General features: G+C 47.4%; 1 protein-coding gene across 2 annotated transcripts in view; it reads right to left on the reverse strand.

Moving 5' to 3' along the window:
* The window catches only part of LOC309522233 (metabotropic glutamate receptor 6-like), a 46413-nt gene extending 22299 nt beyond the window's left edge, over window positions 1-24114 (reverse strand). Inside the window, exons 1-2 of one of the 2 annotated variants that reach the window (XM_082205402.1) lie at window positions 24013-24114; window positions 5573-6087 (exon numbers count right to left, since the gene is read on the reverse strand). In XM_082205402.1, coding sequence (XP_082061528.1) covers window positions 5573-6049 — 477 coding nt within the window. In that variant the 5' untranslated portion in view covers window positions 6050-6087; window positions 24013-24114. Of the gene's footprint in view, window positions 1-5572; window positions 6088-21042; window positions 21100-24012 lie in introns of those variants that run through there. The other variant, XM_082205403.1, reaches the window with a different exon arrangement.
* Window positions 24115-24999: the final 885 nt, after the last annotated feature.

The following is a 24999-nucleotide window of genomic DNA, read 5'->3' on the forward strand; positions in this document are numbered from 1 at the left end:
CAGCACCTGCCTGCCAACTGCAGGCAGTCAAAATGCTATTGAGGCTTTTAACTACTGTGCCTCTGATTAGAAGCTTCCTCTTTGGAGGTTCTGCGCTTTTTATCACTTCCTGTTCAGTGCTGCCAGGTGGTTAGAGAGCAATTGCTCCTTAAGAGACCCTTAATTAGGTAGCTTCTGTTTCCTGCCTAGTGGTGGTGCAGTTAATAAACCAGTTTCTTTTCTTTTAAAGAAAAATAGTTATTTTGCTATAAAAGAAAAATAATAGTGAAAGGAAGCCTGTAATTAAAGCTCTCCCTGCATAATAGTGAAAAGAATGTGACTTATTGAGGGGCAGTGCATCTCAAAACTTCCAGCTGTGTAGAACAGGAAGGAATAAAATGAGCAAAGCCTGAAAACAAGAAGCTACCAATTAACATTACAGGGGACACTGGTGGCTACCATTCAATTGCAAGTAAACGTTTGAGAAAGATTTTGACCATGGGGAAGGAGATTGCCATTTAACATAGTGCCATGTGGACATGGTGCACAATCCCTCTTCCAGCTGATTGCAGAAGTTAAAGGGCCGGTAGCACAGAAGCAACCCGAGAGGCTGTGCGCCAGGGCAGGCAGCGGAAAAATAGCTGCTGGAGCCGCCCTGAGAGTTGGATTTAGAAGATGCAGGAGGCTGCAGTTCAAAACCCAGATCCATGATGAAGCTCAATGGGTGATGGTCAGCGATGCTGCGAGATGTAACCCAAACCATTTGGAGAGCACGAGGCTGGGGACAGCTGGCATATATCATAGCACTGCTGTGCTTGTCTGTGGATAATTATTACAGAAATGCTAAATGGGAAATGGAAGGCAGAGATTAGAGTGGTGTTTTATACCAGATTTTGGGGGCAGTGTGAGGAAACTGAGGGCAGAGGGCATCCAACAGAACTGAGCTGATCATCCTGGCTCTTTCCCAATTCCAACCCACGTCTCCTGGGTCGTCTCCCAATCTTTGAGGCAGATGGATCCCAGGACTCCTGGTTCCCCCTCACCAAAATCCAGTTTCCCAGTGAGAATGCTGGCTTCCATTATCCTGCCCCCCACCCACCCCCGCTCTCCTCTCCTAGCTGCACCAAATTGTCCCATTTCCCTTTCCACAGCATGTCTCTGCTTCCCGCCCTCGCTGGGTCTGTGAGAAGCCCCATTAAAGCGATTAGTGATGGGGATTAGAGGGGTTTTAGCAAAATGAGCAGCAGCAGCTCCAGTCAGGGACAGCTGAGGCTGGGGAAGGGGGGGGAGCTTGCAAGGCTGAGGCTGCTCAGCAGGACCCATGTGCAGAACAGCACATTTACCTAGATCTGCATAGCAAGAATGTGGACAAGGCAGACAGGTCTGCATCTCAGTAATATCCAAAGGCAACACATGCCCAAGTACAACAATGCGATGTCAATATAAACTCTTTATATAATCTACACAGAACATTGAACAATATGAAATATATGAAATATGCACTCTCTACAAAACCAAATAAACAGAATTCTTCTAAATCTCCGAAAGTCACAGAATATGCACTCTTGATGGATTCTCTTCAAAACATAGAACCAAATAAACATAAATCTTATAGGTCTCTGAAAGTCTTTGTGGGCTATGCAAGTCTCTGAAAGAAGCACTGGATCAGATTCTTATCTGGAGGAAACAAGCCGTAAAGCTTTGTTTTATGACGTCCAATGCTGATGAAGGTCATCATTTCAATAATTCAATTGCAGTTTTTGAAGCATTTATGTATCCTTCTGCTGTGTTGAAGAAGAATTCCATGAAACAGTGGGTATATCTGGAATCACTGTTCACTACATCTGTTCGAGGACCACTTCGGCAGCATTGTTTATTTGGTTTTGCAGAGAGTGCATATTTCATATTGTTCAATGTTCTGTATAGATTATATAAAGAGTTTATATTGACATCACATTGTTGTACTTGGTCATCGTGTTGCCTTTGGATATTACTGATATTTGCTTGCAACACCAGGGGTTTAATTGTTAGGTTTGCATCTCAGGCTCTTTCCCCTTTGAGCATCCTTCAGGACTCCCTTGTGCTCATGATTTTTGGGTGTGTCTTGTGAAGTCACATTGAGGGAGCAGCAGGTCCCTGGGTCCTCCTTTGCGGTTCTCAGCTCCTGCAAACTCAAGAACCATACAAATTGGTTGCTCCTTGGGATTGGTACTAGTTATCAGTTATTAGCTCTAACCATCTAACTATCTGTTGCCCGGCCAACTCTTTCCCTGCCTGTCCCTGGCATGCGGCCCCTAGAAGGTTGCTTCTGGTGGAGTGTGGCCCCCAGGCTGAAAAACGTTCCCCACCCCCACTCCTAGGCATTTTGCTGCTTGAGGGGAATGACAAGATGGCACCCATCACCACCCATTTCAGCAGACATTGGAGGCACTGGGTAGACCGTGTGGCATGTATGGCTCTACCTCCCCTCCCTCCCATCTGCCACTTAAGGAATCTACCTAATGGTAGGGCTGGCCCTGTTTCTAGAAAGGCTTGGGGTGTGTGCTTTTTTTTGGGGGGGGGTGTTGGCTAATAGTAAAAAAAGGTTGCTCAACCATTAACCATTGAAAGTTCATTCTCTGTGTCTGCCTCCATTTCTCTGTGTCCATTGAAGGATCAAACGAGATATGGTGTTAATGGCATGGAGGCAATGAATGTGCATGCTTAAAAAAAACCCAAAAACCCAAAAGTACAAGGATGAGGAGAGCACAGCAGACAGCAAAGCTTTGCACTGTCTCTCCCCACCTCCTGCAGCCCCAGTGTAGTTGGTGTGGGGCATGGGTAGGCAAACTAAGGCCTGGGGGCCGGATTTGGCCCAATCGCCTTCTGAATCCATCCTGTGGACGGTCCGGAAATCAGTTTGTTTTTACATGAGTAGAATGTGTGCTTTTCTTTAAAATGCATCTCTGGGTTATTTGTGGGGCATAGGAATTCATTCATATTTTCCCCCCAAAATATAGTCCGGCCCCCCACAAGGTCTGAGGGACAGTGGACCGGCCCCCTGCTGAAAAAGTTTGCTGACCCCTGGTGTGGGGTGTGGGGAAGGGCCCCCATGGATAAACATGCACGTCCATTGCATTGTGTTCATGTGTCTGGCTATGAGCCCCATAATCCCGAAGTCGCAACAGGGCAGCACCTTCCTTTGACGTTGTGCAAAATGTCACAAAATAATGAGCAAGCTTCCAGGTTCCGCAGAACGCTTCGTTGGGCTGGAGGTTAAGGGAAACAAGGGGGGTGGGGGTGGAGCTGTGTGGTGGTGCAGATGCCCCAAATTCCTGCAGTTTGTAATGGTTTTAAGGTGGTGTTCTGGTGGTGCCTGGCTCCCTGCCACACTCACTTATCTGCCTTGCATCTATTGCCCACCCTTCCACCCAAGTCCACCTCCCTTGCCCCTTTTACCAGCCCTGCCAGTTCTAGCTTCCCTCCCTAGGCAGCTGCTAAGCACCTCTGTCAAATCTGGCGTGTCAGGGGAAAGCCATCTGTCCTACAGCTCGAACTGACCCTGCTACCCCCACCACCACCCCAGAGACTCCCAGCTGAGTATAGTTAAAAGGTCAGGCGTGTGTTTATGTGCGACTGGGCTACTCATCCATGATCAAGTCCTCAGGGAGGCTTGCCTCAATTTCTCTCTGCTTGCAGGGCTCCTGCTGTGCTTTTAAGTGCAGCGTGACAGGCAGAAATTCAACAGGTGAATCTCTCCCATCATCACATTTCATGCCAGGAAGTACTTTGCCTGCTGGTTTTCTGCCTCATGGGTTAAAGGCACAGGAGTCGAGTTAAAAAGGGACGGTAGTCTTTAAGGTCTGGTATCAAATGCTCGGTACCATTGCTTTTCTCCCCATCTTTGGAGAAAATGAAAGTTCAGTTGCCAACCTATGTAAACTCTCCTCTCTGATGTATTTGCAAATATAAAAGTTCTGTACTTTTAAACCTATTTAGCTACCATAACTATGTGGCTACAAAGTGCAGAATATTACTGTATGAGAGGAGCAGTAAGGGTATAAAGGAGGAAGACATGAGAAAGGGAGAAGTTCCCAAGTAAATCTAGAAGTTTCAGTCCTGTGTTAGTCAAACACATCTCCACAAACATGAGGGCTAGGAACTTTTAAAAAACATGAATGCCAAAATTCTCAGGCACCCACATTTCGGTCAGCATCGGACATGTGTACACAAGACATCAGTTTTTAGCGCGTGCTCTCCCTCCCTCCCTCCCTCCCTCCCTCTCTCTCTCTCTCTCTCTCTCTCTCTCTCTCTCTCTCTCTCCCCCATTCAGAAAAGCTCTGTCACCCTTGTTCTAGATGTTGTTGAACTTCAACTTCCGCTATCCATGACCATTGGCCATTTCTGGTCTAGTAGCAGTTGATTGTCACTTTGATAGAGCTATTTCTCCCTTCCTAGGACCTGAACAGTGCCATCTGGTTCTTAACCTGAGTGTGCTGACTTCTGAGCAGTTGGAATGTTTCTGAACACCCAGTAACACACACCAGCTAACAGACCCTCCAAGCGTCCCTATTTTCCAGGGACGTCCCTTATTTAGAGAAGCCATCGCGGTTTCTGATTTGATCCTGCTTTTCCTTAGAATGTCCCTATTTTCATTAGAGAAATGCTGGAGGGTATGGAGTTATCCAACCCCTGAGCCGTCTGAAGTCAATCCTGTATAAGGAAGGTTTTTTATGTTTCATGTTTTATTATATTTTATATATGTTGGAAGGGACACGGGTGGTGCTGTGTGTTAAACCACAGAGCCTAGGGCTTGCCGATCAGAAGGTCGCGGTTCAAATCCCCACGACGGGGTAAGCTCCCGTTGCTCAGTCCCACCTCCTGCCAACCTAGCAGTTCGAAAGTACGTCAAAGTGCAAGTAGATAAATAGGTACCACTCCGGCAGGAAGATAAATGGCGTTTCCGTGCGCTGCTCTGGTTCAACAGAAGTGGCTTAGTCATGCTGGCCACATGACCTGGAAGCTGTACGCCGGCTCCCTCGGCCAATAAAGCGAGATGAGCGCCGCAACCCCAGAGTTGGTCACGACTGGACCTAATGGTCAGGGGTCCCTCTACCTTTACCTTCTTATATATGTTGGAAGCTGCCCAGAGTGGCTGGGGCAACCCAGTAAGACGAGTGGGGTATAAACAGTAAAATTATCAGTATGGAATGGGACGTCCCTATTTTCATTGGATAAATGTTGGAGGGTATGATCTAAGCCAATGACTAAGAGCTCATTTCAATATACTGAAGCCAGAGAACTATTACAACCATTCAAAGGTTGTAGGTTGTGTTGACAACTAGTGTGCCGCGGAACACCGGTTGGGAAACACTGAACTAGGTGCTTTCTTCTTTTGATTCGCATATTGCTTCAGAAGCTGTGAATTACGTGACTTTGGCTCCACGTTGGGCAAAAGATTCCTATACTGCGAGGGCTTGTACTAATGACCCTCGTGTTCCCTTCCAACTCTTCAATTCTATGATTCTCCCCCATTCCTACCCTGCCCCCCACCCCATAGCTGTTCGGCCTTTTCTGGGGAAATGCCATTTTTAAGTCCTGCCCCTCTACTCACGGCAAAGAGGCGAAGCACATTGGCCACCATGATAGAGACAGAGCTGGCAGAGGCGCCAATGACAGCCACCACACGCTCGGGCTTGGCGATGATGGGTGGCTCCCCGTTGGAGCAGCGCACACCGGAAGTGTCCTTCTGGATCAGGGCCTGGACAAACGTCAGCGACTGCTCCAAGGCGTAGGTGTCGCGGGAGCAGGTGTCCAGGATGCGAGCGCCCAGCGTCATGTTGGGAAGCAGGTCGGGGTCACTGTTGATCTGGTCCAGGGCGTACAGCATGGCCTCCATCCGATGGATCCCCTTCTCTTTCTTCACGTCTCCACACGGCACTCCAGCGGGGCCACGGGAGTGGACGGGGAACAGCCCTCCCAATGTGATGTCTCCTTCTATCTTGATCGAGTCTGCTTGCGTAGCTGCTTGGCTGCATCTCAAGGTCCACAGTGACCATAGACAGAGCAGCAGGAAGCCGGCTGGGTCCATGTTGGGTTGTCTTTCTGGGATGCCGGGAGGATTACGGTCTGGGTTCGGAAGAAAGAAGAGTTAGGAGAGGGAGCAGGTAGGGTAGTCCAGCGGAGGGCACTTTTGACCATGGGACCCTCAGACTTGAAGCCAGCACTGGGAAGGGTCCATTTGAATGTTTACCACAACAATAAAAAATTTCTGGGATAATATCTATAATGAATTTAAGAAATTATTCAGACTAACCTTTAAAAACAACAACCTTGAGATCTTTCTTTTAGGCATTTTACCATTAGAAATTTAAAAAGACATAAGACCACTGTTCATGTATGCCACCACAGCAGCAAGAATTTTTGTGGTGAGGAAATGGAAAAACGAAACAATACCGACAATTACAGATTGGCAGATACTCATGTTAGAATATTTACAACTAGCAAAACTGACGGGAAGAGTTAGAGGAGTACAGAGCCAGAAAATATTTGGAGAATGGAGAATATTTAAGGATAATATAAGATCGTATTGTACCAATCACACCATATTAGCAGAACTTGAGTGATACTTGTAAACACAAAAATACCGTTTGTGGAGTAGACGGGAACAATATTAAAGAATATAAAACTGTGCCGGGGAAAATGACAGCATAAACAGTACAATGAGAATGGTTAGAAGACTCCTTTTGTCAGAAGTCTTTTTTATTTAAGTGTTTAATTAAGTATTAATTAGGAAGATTTTTTTTGGTACGTAAATTTTCTTTTTCTTCTTTCTGTATTTTCTTTTCTTTTTTCTTAATTGTTTTTTCTTCAATTTTTTTGTAGTATGAGATTGTAACTTCTTTGTAAATTCTTTGTATAAGTGTGTAATTTAAATTAATAAAGATTTTTTTTAAAAAAATCCCTTGGGTGAGTTCACATTTCGCGTTCACTGCAGTAACACAGGGGTGGGGAAGCTCACCCCCCCCCAGGGCCAAATGTATCCCTCCAGGTCTTTCCCTCTCTCTGACCCTCAAGATTATTCCCAGGCTCACCTCCTCCTCAGCCACAGCCCTTCTCCTCAGGCAATTCATCACCACTCTGCTAGGGTTGCCATAGATTTCAAAAAGTAAAAAATCTTGACACAAGCTTTTGGGGTGGGTTGAGCTTTTTCTTTTTTTTCTGAACCAAAGTTTTTAGGCTTTGCCCCCAAAGAATGTTCTAGAGCTACAGTGGTACCTCAGGTTAAGGACTTAATTTGTTCCGGAGGTCCGTTCTTAACCTGAAACTGTTCTTAACCTGAAGCACCACTTTAGCTAATGGGGCCTCCTGCTGCTGCCGCTCTGCCGGAGCATGATTTCTGTTCTCATCCTGAAGCAAAGTTCTTAACCCAAGGTAATATTTCTGGGTTAGCGGAGTCTGTAACCCGAAGCGTATGGAACCTGAGGTACCACTGTATTTTTAAGAGAATAAATCTACTCTTACGAGATGGGTTGCAATTTCCGCCAGGACACGGCTTCTGACAGCCAAATCCTGGCTATGTCTGGTAAATTACAGACATATTGCAACCCTACACTCTGCAGCCTCCTGGAGTGTTTTTGCCTCGCTATAATGTGTGTGAACGCGGGTGGCGCTGTGGGTTAAAGCCTCAGCGCCTAGGGCTTGCCGATCGAAAGGTCGGCGGTTCGAATCCCCGCGGCGGGGTGCGCTCCCGCTGCTCGGTCCCAGCGCCTGCCCACCTAGCAGTTCGAAAGCACCCCCGGGTGCAAGTAGATAAATAGGGACCGCTTACCAGCGGGAAGGTAAACGGCGTTCCGTGTGCGGCTCTGGCTCGCCAGAGCAGCGTTGTCACGCTGGCCACGTGACCCGGAAGTGTCTCCGGACAGCGCTGGCCCCCGGCCTATAGATGTGAGATGGGCGCACAAACCCCAGAGTCTGTCAAGACTGGCCCGTTCGGGCAGGGGTACCTTTACCTTTACCTTTTAATGTGTGTGAACTCTGAGAATGCTTTTGCACTTGGGGTGGAGGCTGGTGTGTGTGTGTCTCTGTGTGTGTGTTTGTTTAGAAACTAGCCTACATTACAAAGCAAACATTTCGCTTTTTAGGATTTGCTGAAATAGCTAATTGAACAAGAATACAAAAAAGGGAGGTGTGAGGAGGTCGATGATACAAGTAAATAAAAGGTAGAGCTATAGAGATATTGGATGTGTTTTCTGAATGTTTCTGCTTTTCTTGTTGTTTTATTGTATTGTTTTTTCTCCCCCCTTACTTTTGATGTATTGTGAACTTTTTACTGTTTTTTTCTTCTCTTTTTTTGTAACTATTAAACTTGTAATAAATATCTTTTTTTAAAAAAAAGCAAACGTTTCTCTTTTCCCCCCTTTCTTTTTTTATTGACTTAAGAAAACTAAGAAACGAAGAAGTCTAAGTTAACATTGCCTTCTACTGATAAGAAATAATAATAACTATTACAATAATGAAAATACTAAAAATACATTTACTTCCCCTTTTGAACTTCTATTCTGGTTACAATATATTACTATTCTATAAGAATCTATTATATCCTTTGCTGTCCCATATATTATTTTATTTCCCAAATTCAACCTAACCCTGCCCTCCTTTCCACTGCTTCCCTTCACCTGTGTGAGATCTTCCTAGCATGTTTATTTAGTTGTTTTAACAAAATAAAATAACATGAAAACTGATAAATTATAATTACTTCTTTTGTCCATACACGCTTAGCAATCGCCTATTAAGAGTTCTGCTTTAACACCATATTTCTTCATGTATTCCCCTATGCATTCCCATTCTGTATATAATTTTTGATTGATGCCGTCATTTTTGCCATCTCGGCAAACTCACAAGTCTTAACTTGCCATTCTGTCATTTGTGGTACCTTTTCTGTTTTCTAGTATTTTGCCATAAGTATTCTTGCGGCTGTGGTTATATACAAAAATATATTCCTTTTGTCCTTGGGTATGTCGTTTGTTAATAAACTCAATAAGTATGACTCTGGTTTTTTTGAAATAGAGCTCCTGAGGCGCTTTTTGATCTCCTCATGTATCTCGTTACAAAATTGTTTTACCACCACATATGGCAAAAGTTTCTATTCCTTGCTCTGCATACTTCTTCTTGTCCCACCTGCCATCACTCTTTTGTGGCCCCTGGAAAGCTGCTTGGAAGGCAATGTGGCCCCCAGCCTGAAAGAGTTGTCCCCACCCGACTTGTGGCCAAAGCTAAGAAAACCATTGAGAAAGGAAGGCGCTTAAAAGGGAGGGGAGGGAAAGGAGGGAGCGAAGAAAAGGCGAAGAGGGAAAGCTGCAAGGAATGGCTTTCTAAAAGCTTTTCCTAGTACCTGACCCAAGACACACAAGGGCACTTTTCCTCAGCTGCTTCAGCTCTGAAACAAGAGATACAGCTCTGCTTTGGGATGAAATGAGGCCACCGGGGAGGGAGGGGCTCTCTGTTTTCTAGCAATCCCAGACAAATCTGCCTCTGTTTGACTGCCCATCTCTCCTCCCCTCTTCCCGTGACAGGCAGGGCTGCCCTATCCTGAGGCAGAGTAAGGCAGCTGCCTCAGGTGACAGGTGCTGGGGTGCAGGAGGAGTGGACAGCATTGCGTGGACCTTGCAGGGGTTGACCTCAGCCTGTGCCCCTTAAACTAGTTTGCTGCCCTCTAGCTGGGTGGCACAGCTAGGAAACCCCCCTCCCCCATTGACTGCACACACAGCATACATTTAAAGCACATGGCTTCCCCCCAAAGAATCAAGGGAACTATAGCTTGCTTCTCACAGAGCTACAATTCCCAGCACCTTTAAACGAGTTCCAAATATTCTTCCTTTTTTCTTTTTGCAGGGGTATGTGTGCTTTATAGGGACGCAAGTGGCGCTGTGGATTAAACCACAGAGCCTAAAGCTTGCCAGTCAGAAGGTCGGCGGTTCGAATCCCTGCGACGGGGTGAGCTCCCGTTGCTCTGTCCCTGCTCCTGCCAACCTAGCAGTTCAAAAGCACATCAAAGTGCAAGTAGATAAATAGGTACCGCTCCGGTGGGAAGGTAAACGGCGTTTGCTTAAGCTGCTCTGGTTTGCCAGAAGCGGCTTAGTCATGCTGGCCACATGACCTGGAAGCTGTACGGCGGCTCCCTTGGCCAATAAAGCAAGATGAGCGCCGCAACCCCAGAGTCGGTCATGACTGGACCTAATGGTCAGGGGTCCCTTTACCTTTACCTATGTGTGCTTTAAATGTATGGTGTGTAGACAGGCATTGTTGGACAACAACTCCCATCCATGACTACTGGGTGAGAAGGCTGAGGAAGATGGGCGTTGTAGTCCAACAACACCTGAGGCCTCAGGGTTGAAGGAAAGCCACCCCATTGCCAGTGCCGGGACTAAATTTAGTCCATGGAAATTGGAGGGGGAACACTCGATGGTGTCGTTTGCTGCAGAGTAAGCCCCACATAAGATTGCTGCCTGAAACACTTATGCCAAAGAGTGGCTCACAAAAGACCTCAAACAGCAATGAAAACCATTTTTAAAACAATTTGGCCACAGCAATAAATATAGCAAGGGTGTCATAAAACACTAAGGTAATGGCCCTTGTGGTCTCTTCCAACTCTATGATTCTATGATTCTATGATTCTATGAAGAAAAATATTTATTTAAAAACTCAACCACCATCAAAAATAATATAACGACAGCAATTAAAACCACTTTGAAAAGGAGGAACCATTTATGACCCTAAAAAGGAAGCTTTTGACAATCTTAAAGAAGGCCATTAGAGACACTTACCGTATTGGCCTGAATATAAGCTTCACTTTCCCCCCAAATTCCGACCATGAAAAGTTAAAGTGCGGCTTATATTCACAACTTTCCAGTATGCAGCCAAGAGCAGCGAGGAACGGAACGGCTTATATTTGGGTATTTTTTCTTTCTGTCCCTCCAATTTTAAAGGTGCGGCTTATATTCGGATGCGGCTTATATTAGGGCCAATATAGTATCTCTCTCTTACTGTGTTTTAAAAAGCAGGCTTGTTACTTACAGTCATACAATTCCCGGGAGATGCCAGGGATTGAACCTGCGCCCTTCGGCACACAAAGCAGATGCTCTGCCACGGAGCTATAGCTGTTCCCCCATTGTATGACTGCAAGTAACAAGCCTTTCTGAAAGCACAAAGGAAAGAGGGTTCCGATTTTGCAGTGGGTAATTCTGCGCTGGTGTTGAAAGGAGAATTTAAAAGAAGGCAAAAGCTGCTACTGTCTATCTTACAGCACTGTCCCTTGCATTTTGGCTCCACCACTGAGTCTAAGCTTCTGCACCGCAGGAGACCAAGGCAGCCCTAAAGCGCTAAACATGCCTTCTCCAACCCTGCCAGTTATTGTCTCCTTATGGGCACTTCCCATAGTTCTGTTCTGGTGCACATGAGCAGCAGTGGAGCAATCAGAAAGAGATATGTGGAATTGGTGGAAATGACTGGCAGAATCCGAGACCAGGGAGAAGAGTCGGTGGAAGAAGATTGGAAAAAGTTTAAAGAATATCTACAGAAATACTGTAAAATTTATGAATGTTAAATGGACGTTGGACGGAAAATAAGCGGTGTTGGTAAAAAGATTAATAAGAATATGTAAATATAGACTGATAATGAGGGGAAATGTATTTTTAATATAGGTTAAGACGCTGAGTAAGGTTAAGTGATAGAGGGTAAGGATTTGCTGAACTAAATATCTGAACTGGAATACAAAAAGGGAGGTGTGAGGAGGTCAAGAAACTAGTGAACGAAGTATAGGATATGAAAATGCTAATCTTTTTTTCTGTTTTGTTTTTTGGTGTTCTTTATTCTTTTTCTTCTATTCTGTTAACTGTTTTTTTATTGTGTATCTCTATGTGTTTTGCTTTGTATTTTCCTATTTTTGTAGGTTTTTTTGGCTTTTGTATTTTATGTTTAAATTTTGAAGCTATTAATTGCTCAATAAATATTACTTTAAAAAACAAACAAACAGAAAGAGATACTCTTTGGAGCAGGGCTGACCCACCCATGAGGCAAGCTGAGGCGACTGCCTCAGGCAGCAGATCCACAGGGGCAGCAGACCCTGATTTTAATCTTTTTAAAATAATTTTTATTAAAGATTTAAACAAAACATATTATCCAAAAACATGTTGTCCTTAGTTTCCCCCACATTTTCCTCCCTCCCTCCCCCCACCCTCCCCCACAACCCCCCACCCACCCCCCGACTTCCCTCAGTTCCAGTCTTTGGTTTCTCTGTGAATGCTCTTCTCTGCATGTTACAAAGTTGTATAAATCCTTAAATTATTTAACTGATTATTGTCAATAAAAAGTTTGTGAGTGTTTATTCAAAGCCAGCCAAGGAGTCCAGTTCGCTTTGTTGCGTCTTCAAATACTTTGTAAAGGGTTCCCATTCCTCTTTAAAGTCACAGTTATCCTTGTCCCGTAGCTTATGTGTCGACCCTGATTTTAATCTTTATCCCTCCCCCTGCTCTTGTTCCTAATAATAATAATAATAATAATAATAATAATACGGTAATATTTATACTCTGCCCATCTGGCTGGCTTTCCCCAGCCACGCTGGGCGGCTTACAGTACAGATAAAAACATAGCAAAACTTCAAACATGGGAGCCAACTCCAGGGTGCCGAGGGTCCTTGGGCACCCATAATAATATAATTGTGGGGGCTGGGCACCTGCAAAGCCAATGGGAAAAGCCGACAGGCGGCAGCTGTGCTGCCTCTGAGAAAGAAGCAGTTCAGCTCTGTCCTCTGCAGCCAGCAAGCAAAGCACCCTTTTCCAACCAGGGTGGGGGGCTCGGACATGAAGGCAGACTCTGAGTATGAACCCCTCGCCATGGAAAAAGGTGTCTCGCTGGCTGCGGAGAAGAGGAGCCGCCGCAAACAGACGTGTGACGTCACACGCACACACCTGCACGTAGTGTGTGTGACGTCACACGTCCATGTTGTGGTAGCGGGCACCCACAATCCTGATGGTGAGATGGTACCCCTGACCTCAAACATTAAAAACTTCCCAATACAGGGTTTTCTAAAAGTCAGATAGTTGTTCATTTCCTTAACATCTGGTGGGAGGGTGTTCCACAGGGAGGGAGCCACTACCAAAAAGGCCCTCTGCCTTGTTCCCTGTAACTTCACTTCTTGCAGTGAGGGAATGTTCATTTGGCCCTTCTGCCCTGGCAGGGAGGGTGCCGCCATTTTGTGGGTCCCCTCAGGTGCCAAAATGTCTTGGGCTGGCCCTGTTTTGAGTGAGGTGTTTGGTCTTTGTTGCCACACGGACTCTGCCACCGTTCCTGTCGACAGCCCTGTGCACCAGCAGGGGATGAGTGTGATTGCTTGGCAGATCAAGGATTCTACATGAGAGCTTGAGAAGTATTCAGTAAGGCAGTGGGAGGCAGAGGGTGAACCTCTGGCCCTGCAGATGTGGTTGGGCTACAGCTCCCGTATTCCTGATCCTTGACTATGCTGGCTGGTACTGATGGAAGTTCAGCAACATCTGGAAGGATACAGGTTTCTGTTCCTTGCAATACAAGAATGCCGTTACTCAGGGTACAAGTTTTGGGAAGTGAAAAGTGACTTTGGAGGGTGGGCAGATCCCTTGGGCTGGACATGTAGGAAGGGTAATGAATTAACTGTAAGTTCTCTTGGGGAAAGTGGAAAGTTATTACACACTTTTAATGATATTTAAAAGGTAAAGGGACCCCTGACCGTTAGGTCCAGTTGCAGACGACTCTGGGGTTGCGGCGCTCATCTTGCTTTATTGGCCGAGGGAGCTGGCGTACAGCTTCTGGGTCATGTGGCCAGCATGACTAAGCCGCTTCTGGCGAACCAAAGCAGCGCACGAAAACGACGTTTACCTTCCCGCCACAGTGGTACCTATTTATCTACTTGCGCTTTGACGTGCTTTCGAACTGCTAGGTTGGCAGGAGCAGGGACCGAGCAATGGGAGCTCACCCTGTCTCCTTTAAATAGGTTTCAGCTGTTGGCTCTGCTGCTTTTATTCTGCGGTTTCCCTGTAGACTGTGGCTGCTTCCAGAGAACCTGTTTATTGTGCATCCATCCTGATTTGGTTGCACAAAGCTTGCAGGGAGGTTAAACGACGATGGCTATTTGTCGTGCATTCATTCTGATCTGCTTGCAGGGGAAATGCAAAGCTTCTTTCACAAACAGCCCATTCATTGCTAGGGCAATTCCAGGGGGTTGTCTCCAATGCTACCCTACTCAACGTACACCTGCTGAAATGAATAATCCTATCTTACTTGTGTCCATTAATTCCAATGGGTCTACTCTGAGTAGGACTAGCATTGATACAGCCAGGTTATTTTCATAGGCGCATCCATCAGATGCTTTCGTCTTGCTGTCCCCTCATCCAATCTCATTTTTAAAACATCATCATCATCATCAACAACAACATTCTTTCATTTCTGCCTTATTCTAAACCGGCAGCCCTGTTTAGGGAAGCTTTTAATGTTTGATGAATTACTGTATTTTAATATTTTGTTGGAAGCCACCCAGAGAGGCTGGGGAGGCCCAGCCAGATGGGCACGGTATAAATAAATCATCATCATCATCATCATCATCTGAACTTTCTGCATTCCTCTCCAGTAAAACCCATGCTCATGAACACTCATTTAGCTGCTGTTATTTTTTTGCAAAGGGCTTGACAGCAACATGATTGTTTACATGTACCCCATATGAAGGCTGTTGTTCCTAGTGGGAATGAAAACACCTTCTCCATCTGTTACACATGAATGGGATGTTGCACTCAGATGGCATTGAAAAATCACTCATGGGAGAATCACGCCAAGGGTGAGGCTAAGAGGAGGTTAAGGGGTGATATGATAGCCATGTTCAAATATATAAAAGGATGTCACATAGAGGAGGGAGAAAAGTTGTTTTCTGCTGCTCCAGAGAAGCGGACACGGAGCAATGGATCCAAACTACAAGAAAGAAGATTCCACCTAAACATTAGGAAGAACTTCCTGACAGTAAGAGCTGTTCGACAGTGGAATTTGCTGCCAAGGAGTGTGGTGGAGTCTCCTACTTTGGAGGTCTTTAAGCAGAGGCTTGACAACCAGATGTCAGGAGTGCTCTGATGGTGTTTCCTGCTTGGCAGGGGGCTGGACACGATGGCCCTTGTGGTCTCTTCCAACTCTAGGATTCTATGATTCTAAGACATTTGATTGCCTGGGATGGAAAATCCCAATGGGGATTTCCACTCATTCACATGGGGCAGAATCACTTAGGAACATGCAGAAACACCAAACATTTAAAGCACACAACTTCCCCCCAGGATTACTGGGAACTATAGTTTCTTAAGGGTGCTGGAAATTGAGGCTCTGTGAGGGGTAAACCGCAGTTCCTGTGAATATTTGGAGGAAGCCATGTGCTTTAAGTGCGCTTTACATGTATGGGGTGTACACCTGCTGCTCCACCTTGCCATCACTGTAAGCATCTTGGTTACAACTTATAATTTTACTACGGTATAAATTTTGCCTCCCCCACCCCGCCCCGCGAGCTGGCAAGAACTTCCTTACTTTCTCCCTCCCCCTTCTTTCCTGACCAGAGTCCTGCCTGAATCCAGCAATCCCCATCACACTTGGCAGCCTCTGATCTGTTTAAAAAATAAATATATCAAATCTATTCATTGTGTGCTTGATTATATGGACTAATTGTGAATATTGTATTGAAGTGCAAGCTGGATTTCGAAGGGGCAGAGGAACCAGAGACCAAATTGCAAACATTTGCTGGATTATGGAGAAAGCTAGAGAGTTCCAGAAAGACATCTACTTCTGCTTCATTGACTATGCAAAAGCCTTTGACTGTGTCGACCACAGCAAACTATGGCAAGTTCTTAAAGAAATGGGAGTGCCTGATCACCTCATCTGTCTCCTGAGAAATTTCTATGTAGGACAAGAAGCTACACTTAGAACTGGATATGGAACAACTGATTGGTTCAAAATTGGGAAAGGAGTATGGCAAGGCTGTATATTGTCTCCCTGCTTATTTAACTTATATGCAGAATTCATCATGTGAAAGGCTGGGCTGGACCATAAAGAAGGCTGATCGCCGAAGAATTTATGCTTTTGAATTATGGTGCTGGAGGAGACTCTTGAGAGTCCCATGGACTGCAAGAAGATCAAACCTATCCATTCTGAGTGCTCAAGGGAAGGACAGATTCTGAAGCTGAGGCTCCAATACTTTGGCCACCTCATGAGAAGATAAGACTCCCTGGAAAAGACCCTGATGCTGGGAAAGATTGAGGGCACAAGGAGAAGGGGATGGCAGAGGATGAGATGGTTGGACAGTGTTCTCAAAGCTACCAGCATGAGTTTGACCAAACTGTGGGAGGCAGTGGAAGACAGGAGTGCCTGGCATGCTCTGGTCCATGGGATCACGAAGAGTTGGACACGACTAAATGACTAAACAACAACAGCAAACAACTAATTGTCTTGTATTAACTCTATTGCAAATACTTTAAATTATTGCTACAGGAATTTAATTCAGCGTGTGGCCCCTGTGTCAAAGTATTATTGCAGCCCACTTGGTCTGAGAGGTTGGCCGTAGGTGGTTCCTACAGAAGGCATGTCTGGGGCTTGGGTATCCTTGGACACAATATGACTCTCCCCCAGAAATCTGCCTGACTCTCCGCTTGCAACTGCTCTCAGTGACGGCTGGGTGAGGAATGCTTTCTCCTGCCCCAAAGAGAGATGCACAAAACAACAACAAACCTCTGGTTACATGAAACATATTCAATAAACACACAAGACGTAACCAGCTGTACGTTTGAAAAAATAATATATACTATTCATTGTATTGAATTGTAGATTTCAACAAAAGTCAGCAGCTACTGCTATGCTATAAGATCCACTGTCCTGTGACATCATATATGAGTTTGTACTACTGATGAAGCCCAAGACGGCGAAACAAGGCTAATATTCCAGAAATCCTTGTCTTAGACTCTGTGAAAGTATTCTGTGGAACTGCAACAACCTTTCGTGTGGACTGTTGGACTCTATGAACAGACAGGTGGAATAGACACTTTCACATATGCATAAACTGATTAGAGAATGAACTGATCCACTGGGTCTTCTACTTTTTTCATTGAAATTTATGAGCTACTATTCAATACAATGAATAGTATATATTATTTTTTCAAACGTACAGCCGGTTACGTCTTGTGTGTTTACCAAAGAGAGAAGAGGCAGTCAGTGCCAGAGAATCCAAGGCTGGAATAGAATTATAGAATGATTATGGAGTTGAAAAGGGCCCCATCGGGTCATCTAGTCCAACCCCCCCATGCGGGAATCTTTTTGCCCAATGTGGGGCTCATACCCAAAAATCTGAGTTTTAAGAGTTTCATGCTCTTACCAATTGAGCATAGAATAGAAGAGGGTTGGATCCCAGCTGCTCAGTTCCTCCCCGCCCCAGTGCTTCAAAAGAAATTTCACCATTCTGAATATAGTGCACACATTGAGCAGAACTACATACTTAAAAAACATTGTTTTTGATTTGTGTAGAAGAGTCAGGTTTCCCAAGAATTCAGAATAGTATGAGAAGGACTGAGAATTGGGGAAATAGGAATTGGGGAAGGGGCTGCAGGGACAGGGGAAAGGAAGGTGGGATGGCAAAAAGCTGGGCAGAGCGCTGAGCCTCATCCAAAGTCTGGCTGAACCCAGCGCCCATCAGGATCTGCCTATATAATTTTCTGATTTCTCTGAAGTCTTAAGCACTAGAAGCATTATTATTTACTACTACTACTACTACTATGAACACCCCCCAAATGAACAAGTCAGATCAGATCTGAATCCAGGAACAAAGACTGGAATCCCCTGAGGCGGGGGAATTGGTAGAGGCTGATGAACTGAGGAGGTTGGAGATGGCTTTGCATTGGAGGAAAGGCAGCGGTAGCCACCCGGGGCTAAAGACCCTCAATATGGAATTCCGATTTCTGAGCGCTGTTTGTGTGTGTTATTTATTTACTTCCCTCTGTGACTGAAATGCAGCCGATTAAAGCTGAAAGTGGTCTCTCTCTCTCTCTCCCTCCCTCTCTCCGGGGAAAGGGGATTGGTGCCAAAGCCTGGACGGCTGGGATAATAGCACAGTACATTAGGCAGAGAGAAGGGAATGCATCTGCGGAGATCAGGCTGGGGCCAGGGGATGAAAATGGAGGGTCTCTTCTTTCCAAATAGGATTAAAAAGGAAAGAGGAGGACTGGCCAGGCAAGGGGTGGGTGGGGGAGAGCTGCTGCAGCAGGCTTTGACCCCCCACTCCCCCAGGGCAAGCACGTTTGGGGGAAGAGGGAAGCAGGATTTGGGGACTTGCTCTCGTGCACAAGCACCTCCCCAAAAACCACAGCAAACCTTTCCCCTTGCTTTTTGCGTTCGATCAATGGTCTCTTCCAACCCCAACCTCCCACACTCCAAGCCTGGGCAAGAGCAACTGTCTGCCTAGCCTTGCCTACTTTGGGATACAGGAAGCAGGCCTCACTCCATCCAAGTTGGACCATCAAGCTCTGTATGGTCCACATCGACAGTGTGTGCTCCCAATTCTTCCTTGGCAGCTGCAGCTTGAAGTTACAATTACTGGACGCCATATGATGTTAGGTGATTGACGGGTGGTTTTCCTCACCCAGCTGCAAAGTGGACCCACAGTGGATTGGCTGCCATTGTGGATCTGGCTGGATCCAGCTTCCCCTGTCCTGGTCTACAGTGATTGGCAGTGACTCTCCCGGGGTTTGGACAAGAGTCTTTCTGAGTTCTACCTGTGGATGCCAAGGGCTGAACTGTTTGCAAGCCAAGCATGGACTCTTCCACTGAACCTCTCCTTTCTGGGCCCCTTCTATTGGGCTGATCCAGAGCAACTGACTTGCACTGGCTCAAGGCCTGCCCTGTTTGGTCCAGAGATGGCCTCCTTGGATCACCTGGATTGATTGCAACTGCTGCCTTGCATGGCATTGCACGGATATTGCCCAGGCCTGAGGCTGGGGTAGCAAGACTTGCTGTTCAGCCACTGCAGGCAGAACTTCGAGGCAGCCTGTAGCATAGGGTGGGAAACCTCTGACTCATTGGTCAATCTGGTTCTGCCAGAGGGGTCCATCTTGGCCATGTCCCCCAAACCACACCTGCCCATCAATCAACTGATATCACTGGGTGGCTTCAGCTGATGGGCTTGCAGGACTGGGGTTCAATCCTGCTGGGTGCTGCTTCCCCAGTGGGGAGCACGTTGCCAAAGCAGACACCCCCAAGCCACCCCCTGCAGGTCAACTTTGACAGGTGGGCAGGACCGTCCACCTGTCCGTCACCTGACATGATCAAGATGTCAGATGATTGTCTGGCAGAAGCAGATGAAGATAAAATTGGACACTTTCCAGCCAGGCAAAAACCCTCAAGGAGTATGTGAATCAGGGCTGGTATAGGATGAGGCCTGGGGAGACCACCTAAAGCCAGGCATTCGTTTCCTGGGTCTGAGGCCTCCTCACCCCTGGATGAGGCATTGCCAGTTCTCCTCAGATTCAGCTCCTAAGAAGGGGCAGAATCTGACCAACTTAAGGATGACATCTGCTAGAGCAGCAGCAGGAGAGGCTAACAGAAGCTGTAGGGGGCAAAGAACATCGCTTGGCAGGTTGAGGACAGAGCCTGGCTGTGACTAGCAAGTAAGGGACAGGGCTGTTGGACACCAAGGTAGAGTAATAATAATAATAATAATAATAATAATAATAATAATAATAATAATATAATAATAATAATAATAATAATAATAATTTATTATTTATACCCCGCCCATCTGGCTGGGCCTCCCCAGCCACTCTCGGCGGCTTCCATAGAAACCAAAAATACAGTAAAATATCACACGTTAAAAACTTCCCTGAACAGGGCTGCCTTGAGATGTCTTCTGAATGTCAGGTAGTTGTTTATCGCTTTGACATCTGCTGGAAGGGCGTTCCACAGGGCGGGCGCCGCTACCGAGAAGGCCCTCTGCCTGCTTCCCTGTAGCTTTGCTTCTCGCAATGAGGGAACCACCAGAAGGCCCTCGGCACTGGACCTCAGCGTCCGGGCAGAATGATGGGGGTGGAGACGTTCCTTCAGGTATACTGGACCAAGGCTGTTTAGGGCTTTAAAGGTCAGCACCAACACTTTGAATTGTGCTCGGAAACGTACTGGGAGCCAGAGTGACTAACAAAAGTGTTCCAGCTTCACAGGACACACCTGGCCCCTTTGGCTCTGAGCTGTCACCCTGAGGTTTTCCTTCTTCCCCTGTAGTTCCTGGGAAGGAGGCCAAAACCCTAAAGCTTCAGAGAACCATTGCGGTGTGGTGGTTCAAGTGACAGACTAAGGCCTGGGAGAGCTGGGTTCAAATCTCCACTCCAGCTATGAAACTCATCAGGCAATCCAAAAACCCTAGAGCTGTAGAGGGTCATCCTTGGCCAATCACTCAACCCTACCTTACAGGATTGTTGTGAAGATAAAATGGGAGGTGGGAGAACCCTGTGTGCTACCCTTTGGAGGAAAGGCGGAATGTAAGTATACTAGCCTGAGAATCAGGCCCTGGTGTCGGAAGGAAGAGATCCAGTCCAGAACAAGGACCAGCTGCTTTAGGGCAGAGCTGGGGAGCACGTGTCCCTCCGGAGCTCCCACCCTCCCTGACCACTGGCTCTGCTGACTAAGCCTGATGGAAATTGGAGCCCCACACTATCTGGAGGGCCACAGGTCCCCACCCCTGCTTTAAAGGCATTGCATTGCATTGCAGAGGGTTGGACTAGATGCCCCATGGGGTCCCGTCCAACTCTACAGTTCTATGATTTGATGTTGCTGATGGTCAGGAGATGGCACCATTACCCAAACATGTCCTTCTATCTATACTTCCAAAGAACCTCCCTTGGTCTTCTCCACATGACAGCCGACAAGGCGGGCACAGTTAGGCAACGAAGAGGAATCTTTTAAGTCCTTTGACTTCTTTTAGCACGTTCTACCTTCTCGTTTTTGCTTCACCTCATAGAGCTGCTAGCACAGCTGCCCTGCAAAACTCACCCAGTTTTTAATCCCTGAACGGCAAGCCTGTAGACTTCACTCTAGCAAAGTCACCCACTCTGAGTGTGGTCTCTTGCACCACAGCAGCGGCAGCAGCGATTGACTGATCATGTGTTTATAGGAGTATCTCACGACTCTTCCTACAAGAACAGAATGAAACAACGGATGCCAGAGATTTGACCCAGAGGATCCCTTAAGAATTTCAAAAGCTGGGAGATCATGCACAGTTTGGACATGATCAGAAACCTTTAAGAGGAAGGTTTGTTTCCTGCTTGGCAGGGGGTTGGACTCGATGGCCCTTGTGGTCTCTTCCAACTCTATGATTCTATTCTAGGAAGGGCTGTAGCCCTCCAAGCGTAGAATTCTGTTTTGGCATGCAGAACGTCCCGGGTTCGATTCCTGACAGCTCCAGGTAAAGGCTAGGACTTTTCCCTGCCTGGAACCCTGGAGAGCTTCTGTTGGGGCAGTTTTGAGTTGGATGGACCAATACTGGTCTGACTCAGTATAAGGCAACTTCTGTGTGTTTTCTGTGTCATCGCAAGAGACCCTGCGGGTTGCTTCCCTTAGAGAGAGTGTGCTGCTTCATGGGCACTGCTAAAGACACCACCACCCCAAGCAGCCCTTTGGGTTACTTGGACTCCTGGGCTGGGCCTGGCTTCTGGGGCTTTGGCTACCAAAGGGATTGCTCTTTCCACTTAGCTGCCCTGAACAGGCTGCTTCTCCATGTGCCCTGCTGGCCTCTTTGAAATGATGAGCTCTTCCCTTCCGTTTTGCTGCCTTGCACCAGATCCCTTGAACCAGGCAGCACCTCCTGCACCAGCCTTTACACCAGAATTCAGCATGGTGGCCCCTGGAGGCCACTGCAGAAGCTGCTCTTTGCCTTTCGGTTTGTTCACTTGCAAAGTGGGAGCAACGATCACTCTCCCAACCAATTTGCTGGCTGAGTGACAGTGTGAGGTCTTTGTCTTTTTGTAGAGGAGGCACTGATCTCAGAGCTGCTGCGGGCCCAGGGCCCAGACTGTGCCCGACTTGGAAATATCCAAAATGGCACTTCCTTGTGCAGGAATGATCTTTGAGCACAGCCCACTGGGAAGTTCTCTTGCACAAAATTACCGTATTTTTCGCTCTATAGCACGCACCAGACCATAACACGCACATAGTTTTTAGAGGAGGAAAACAAGAAAAAAATATTCTAAACAAAATAGTGGATATATGATTTTTGTGGTTCATGCTGTGGCCACAGACATGTGATCTGACAGTGAGTTTGGAGTAGCCCAATGCAAAAATCCTGAGGATCCATGTGGATCCATGCTTTGTAACCACGGAGGAGGGAAAGAAGGGGAACCATGGATCCTCTGCTCACGACTGCAGCAGATCCCCCCTGCCACCCACAGGCATTCGCTCCATAACACGCACAGACATTTCCCCTTACTTTCTAGGAGGAAAAAAGTGAGTGTTATGGTGCAAAAAATACGGTATCTGACATGAACAGGAGCTGCACAAGAGCACTACCATGTACAGTAGATTGTCTCCCGTGGAACAGATCTGTCCTTCTAACACCCTGTGGTCCAGCGGCGTGTGGTCAGTGGACTAGGGGGACTAGGCTAGTCTCCTAAATGTTCCTGGTAAATTAGAGTATTAAAGTATTACAGCCTGGTACCTCCTTCCCAAAGCCTGGGAAGCTTCTGCCCAGCTTAAGGGAGTGAAGCACGATGCTCACGCGCATCTCTGGCCCTAACTGTTCCCCTGTGAAAAATCGCACCGCTTGCCACTGCTGTGGTCTTTAATGCTTTCCCCCAGTCCTCACCTCGTCCTTTGGAAAAGCCACTTCTGCCCTGACCTGTAAGGCCCAAGAATAATAATCCTGCAGGTTTTGTTGTCCAAGTTAGCAAAAGCAAAGACCCATTTCCCTGCCATCTCTGTGCCTCTTTAACAGGGTAATGAACTGTAAAATGGGGTTGTGGTTAGTTGAAGGGAGGGTGGGGTGGGGGTTTTTTTTTTGGTTCATGCTTTTTTTGGGGGGGGTCTGTTTCATATATTCTATGTTCACAGAAGGTATAGAATCGCAGAATTGTAGAATTGGAAGGGACCCCAAGGGTCATCTAGTCCAACCCCCTGCAAGGCAGGAATCTCAGCTAAAGCGTCCCTGACAGGTGGCCATCCAACCTCTGCTTAAAAATCTCCAAGGAAGGAGACTTCACAACCTCCAGAGGGAGACTGTCAAGCACCTCTTACTGTCAGAAAGTCCCCCCCCCCCCGATGTTTAGTCGGAATTTCATTTCTTTGTAATTTGTTGCCTTGCACTAAGAACAAGAGTTGTGTCGAAGAAGGAACTCCCAACAGCCACGGCAGCTTCTTCTCTCTCCCCCCACCCCCAAGCTGTTTCTACAACCCCTCACACCAAACAAACCTCACCTCTCATTGCAATTGTTTAAGGAAAGGAGGGAGGCGGCGTGGACTTGTTCCGAGGGCTCAGCCCCAGCCCAGCGTCCGGTTTAGAAAATAAAACAAACGAAAGTGCCTCTGAGCAGGTACAGAGTGCATTTCCTTCATCCGCGAGTGATTCCACCTAGGGTTTCAGATCAGAGGCGGCAGCGATTCCAATCGCATCCGCGCCTCTTTGTCGTGTAGAAATTAAACGGGGTCCTCTTTTGCATCTGGTGGGAACCGGCTTTACATTATTATCAGGGCTGTATATATACAGCCCTGAGAGTTGCGCTGAGAGTAGACCCATTGACACCGACGGACCTGAGGGAGTCACGTCCCTTGATCGCGACGGGTCCCTTCTGATCCGGGCTAACATTGGATGCGGCCCGCAGAAGGCAGCGGCGAGAGGAAAGCCCTCTGCCCATGCTCAGAGGCACTGCCTTTCTATTGATCGCGCCCCCTCTTTTGCACTGGGGGTCCCCGGAGCTGAAGCGGGCCCCCCCCCGCTCCTCTGCGCCCCCGCCGCCCTCTTCCTCTTCCTACCTGACCCCGGGGTCCCCCGCCGGTGTCGCCTGCCCTCGGGGTCCCTGGCTCTCGCCGCCGTCTCCGCGCGGCATCTCGGGCTCCCCCGGGCTCGCCTGCGTCCCCAGGCGGCGGCGGGTGGCGCCTCGACGCCCCGTCTGCCCAGCCGCTGGGCGCCCGCTGGAATTAGAGATGGCAGCGAAGCGGCGGGCAGGGAAATCCGCTCGGAAAATCCTCGCGCTTTAATGCACGCGGCTTTGGAGAGGATTGGAGTGCAAATGGGAGGGGGGAACCCAGGACGGCGAATTCCGCCTCGCCCCCCCCCCCCGCGCTCCCCATGCATTAAGTATGAGAGGGAGAGGGAGAGATCGGCTCCGTTCCTTCCATTCTAGCCTTTCCGAGTCCCCACCCCTCTCTTTCTCATCGCACACCCCTTTCCTGGTGTCTTTCTGCCTTTCTGCATCGCCTCTTCCTGCCTTCCTTTTTGCTGCGCAAGAGATGCTCTCAGGTAGGCAGGAGTGCGGGAGACAGGTGCGCCAGCGCGCATCCCCTGCTCTTCCCCAAGGACTTTGGGGCAGGCCCACACCTTCCGGGAATCACTCCAGTCTAGCAGAGCTTAACTCTGCATCCTCCCAAGCCAGCCAGCCGGAAGGGCCAGGGCATGGAAATGAGTATCAAAAGGCACACAATATATAAGAAACAGTTCTTAATTGAGTAATGTTGCCCCCCCACCCCAGCAACTGCCTCCAGTACATAATAAAGAAGGGTAATTTCAAGACGCTTGACTGGAATCTAGACAGTAGCTTGCTGGGAGGCTCAGTGTGGGCAGCAGGTCAGGCAGAGCAACGCCCCTTGTAATCTGGTGAACCTGGTTCGATTCCTGCTCCTCCACATGCAGCTGCTGGGTGACCTTGGGCCAGTCACACTTCTCTGAAGTCTCTCAGCCTCACTCACCTCACAGAGTGTTTGTTGTGGGGGAGGAAGGGAAAGGAGATTGTTAGCCGCTTC

Source organism: Podarcis vaucheri (genome assembly GCF_965113315.1).
Source record: "Podarcis vaucheri genome assembly, chromosome: 17".
In the NCBI taxonomy this organism is placed as follows: domain Eukaryota; kingdom Metazoa; phylum Chordata; class Lepidosauria; order Squamata; family Lacertidae; genus Podarcis; species Podarcis vaucheri.